Here is a 3537-nt window from a genome sequence, read left to right as displayed (position 1 = left end):
CTGCAGGGCTGGGTAGGCGCTAGCACTGGTGGGGGTGTTCTCCAGAATCTTCCCCAGCAGCAGTGGGTATTTGGTGATCCTCTGCACCGGCATCACCAAGAAGAAGCTGAGGTCTGATGCACCTGTGTGAGGCCTGACAGAGAGGGGAATCACTCAAGGTTGGTGTGGAAGGCTGCCCTCCTGCCCTGCTGCTCCCCCCTGCTTCTCTGCGAGGATTTGGGGAGAATGCAGCCCCTCTCCAGCTGCAGGGGAGATGTGCTGCCCTGGACCCCCAGGACATCTGTGCCCAGCAGCCGTGAGGGGTTTCTGGCTGTGAACCCCTGCTCCCTGCCAGCTGCAGAGCCACCCCCCGCAGCGCTGGCAGAGGGATGCCATCCCTGCCAGCCCCGAAGGCAGTGCCAGCCCCGGGCGGGCACCCTGCCTCCCTGAACAGTGCTCTGCTTGTCTGGCTAGGAGGCACGGCATCAGCACTTGCTCCAGAGTAATGGGGAGGGAGGGCATGGGCACAGTGCAGGCAGGCTGCAGGCGGGACTCCCCTTCCATCTGCACACAAGGCATCACTCATTGGGGAGTCACATCGCCTGTGCTCCGAAACAGAGAGCTGCAAATCCCAACAGCTCCTCTGCTGCCACTCCTGCTTCTCCTGGCTCCGACAGCATTTGCGACACCCCAATAGTTCAGGAGGGGTTCGGCAGGTCCCCCAGGACCAGCCCATCTCTCTGGGCAAGCTGGGGAGCATGTGCCCTCTTTGGCTTGTGAGCAATGTGAGGATGTGGAGCAGGCAGGAGCTGTAGGTGCCACCCCATCCCTTGCTTTGGGGTCCACCATAGAAGACCACCAACCTGTACTGCTGCTTTGGCAAGTAGCCCCAAGGATGCAGGACAGGCTGCCAGGGACTACAGCAGGCAACGCCACAGAGGTGATGGCCGTGATATTACACTCAGCCTGGTGGCACATACCCATGCAGGCAGCTTGTCCCAAGAAAAGGGCAAGGACAGTAGGTAAAACATGGAAAGGGACATGATGGTCTCAGCAGCAGGTACCTACACTGTTGCTTTCAGGGTGTCCAGGATCTCCTCCTGCAGCCTGGGGTCCTTGCGGTAGCTCTCCACCAGCAGAAGGGCATGGTCATAGCTGGCACAGTAGATTTTATAGACCATCTCCATCTCCTCCTTGAACTCCTGGAACAGGGCACCTGGGAAAGGAGAGAGAGGCTGGAAAGGACAGTCCTTTCCTGTGGCCTCAGAAAAGGCAGAGGTTTGTCTCCAGCCTTGCTGGAAGGGTGAAGCCAGCAGAGGAGCGCCAGCTAAACACGCTGGGGCAGCGCTCTGCACCCCCCAGCACCTCCTCTAAGTTGGGCCTGATGCTGCCTGCCCCTCTCTGCAGGCAGGGCAGCTCTGCCTCGCCCCAACAGGGTGGGCATGGGTGGGTGCCCGTGGCTGGCAGTGTGCAGGCAGCAGCGCTCCCCCGGGGCCCAGAGCAGAGGGAGGCATTGGGGCGGGTGCGCTGGGGCTGCCCCCCAGCACAGCGCCGGGCAGTGGAGGCACCAGGCTGTCTGTGCAGTGAGCTCTCGGCATTGCCACACTTACTGATGAGAAACAGCTGCTCGTGCTCCTGGGTGGCTGTGCCCTCGAGCCCCTTCAGGAATCGTCTGGAGACATGGAGGATGTTGTCAGTGTTAGAGAAGAGTCCTTCCAGGTCAAGATCAGGCAGCTGAAGGGAATAAAGGTGCTCCAGGGTAAGGCAAATACATCAGATAGAGGTGGACAGTGCGTCCTGGAGGTACTCACACCCTCCTGAGCACTTGTGTCCTTCTAGCTGCCCCACATGACATCCAAGGAGCTGGAGCAATGCCCCACTTCAGGAGACATTGGAGATGCTGAGACCTGGCTGTGCTCCTGAGCAGGAGAATGAGGCCTTTTCACCTTACCTTTCACCCTCTCAACAGGGTCACTCTACAGTCCCCAGCCTTGGGGCAGGGGGACAGTACCCACTCTCACCTGCTTCTTCTGGAGATGTGCCCGGATGTCCAACACGCAGAGCTGGAGGTTGTGGACGTAGCTGGCCTCTGTGGTGATGAGCTCCTCCACAGCCAGCCGCTGGCTCAGCTCCATCCTCTCGCAGGCCATCAGCTCCTCGTAGATGGCCTCTCCAGGCTCGTCTGCATCCTCAGCATCGGGCTCTGTGCCACAGGCACTCGCCATCTCAGCAGGACACGCTGCAGGCGGTGACAGGGGGTTAGGGGCAGGCTGTGGCAAGTGCTCCGGTGCTCAAGCCAGCTCAGCACCCATGCTCCCTCCCCGGTGATGGGGTCACCTCACAGCACATCCCCAGGGACACTCAAGCCATCTGCATTTACAAGCAAAGTGTGAATGACACTCCAAAACCACAAAACCGTAAAGTCCTGCAAGCCAGGAGCGGGCTGGCTGGGGAGGGCAGACACCCACGTGTGGCAGGCATGGACTTGCCACACTCACGTGCACAAACTCCAGTGACCACGTGCAGGGCCAGGGTGCAGGCAAGGGGAGCCCCAGCTGCAGGCAGGGGGCCAGCAGCGCTCACCTGGCACCGGGTCTGCGCAGGGGCTGGTCCCCAAAAGCGGAGCATGGTTTCCCTGCCAGGGCTAGCTGTTCCCTCCCTGCCTCGGCTGCCCGTGCCTGGCACATTGCCTCACATTCAAGAGTCCTATTCAAATCCTATTCAAAGTACAGAGAGTATTTTTGCAGTGCTGGATCAAGAGGCATTTCTGTGGCAGGGAGAGATGATTTAAGAGTGACAGAGATGGGGGGAGAAGTGGGCGAAGCCGCGGGCACCTCTGCCAGAGACACTGTCAGCTACTGGTGCGCAATGCCCATGACCTGCCCAGCACAGCCCGCTCCCCTCTCCTCTCTGCCTGTTGAGAGCATGAAAAATCAGAGCTGATTCATGTCTTAGGGAACATCTTCTGCTCTAAATGATGCTGCGGAGGATGGAGCAGCTCCCAAAGCATCACAGACAGTGCTCATCCCAGGCAGGAGGCCTTGAGAGAGTGGCATGGCACAACCCACGCCAGCACAGCACACAGCTCAGCCAGATCCAGACCCCGGCCAGGACAGGGATGCTGCCAGGCAGCCTGCCTGCTGAGGCTGTGGAGGACGTGAAGAGCGAAGGCAGGGTGGGGGTGGCTTGGCAGGGTAAAAGCAAGATGGCACAAGCAGAGGAATGGGGAAGGCAGCTCTGCAGACAGTGCCAACCTTCACACCCCACCATCAGCCGGACTGTGTCAGGCCAGGTGCCTGCTTTGGGGGTAGCAGCCCCAAGCAGCTGCAGGGGGAGCAGGGAGAGGGGCTGACGGAACAGCTGGAGCTTCCACTGGGGAAGGGTCCAGCTGACAAGTGGCTGATGCAGTTATGAGCACTGACAGAGTGAGTGTCCCCTCCTGGCACCTGCCCACAGCTGCATGGAGGAGAGCTGGGCTTGGCACAGCAAGCAAATGCCTGTGAGACAGTACGGGACCTCTGCCTGCCTTACAGGGCACGTTACCCCGCCAGCTGTCAT

General features: G+C 60.2%; 1 protein-coding gene across 1 annotated transcript in view; it reads right to left on the bottom strand.

Moving 5' to 3' along the window:
- ARHGEF37 (Rho guanine nucleotide exchange factor (GEF) 37) overlaps nucleotides 1-2204 on the bottom strand; it is a gene marked incomplete at its 3' end in the record, with an annotated part of 7289 nt that extends 5085 nt beyond the window's left edge. The window contains exons 1-4 of the mRNA XM_010085851.1: nucleotides 2001-2204; nucleotides 1590-1713; nucleotides 1048-1195; nucleotides 1-133 (exon numbers count right to left, since the gene is read on the bottom strand). The exon at nucleotides 1-133 is cut by the window's left edge and continues 58 nt beyond it. Of these exons, the coding sequence (XP_010084153.1) occupies nucleotides 1-133; nucleotides 1048-1195; nucleotides 1590-1713; nucleotides 2001-2204 (609 nt within the window). The remainder of the gene's footprint in view (nucleotides 134-1047; nucleotides 1196-1589; nucleotides 1714-2000) is intronic.
- Nucleotides 2205-3537: the final 1333 nt, after the last annotated feature.

The sequence above is a fragment of the Pterocles gutturalis genome, unplaced genomic scaffold, assembly GCF_000699245.1.
Source record: "Pterocles gutturalis isolate BGI_N339 unplaced genomic scaffold, ASM69924v1 scaffold28645, whole genome shotgun sequence".
Lineage (NCBI taxonomy): Eukaryota > Metazoa > Chordata > Aves > Pterocliformes > Pteroclidae > Pterocles > Pterocles gutturalis.
This window is presented reverse-complemented; position numbering and strand designations above follow the sequence as displayed.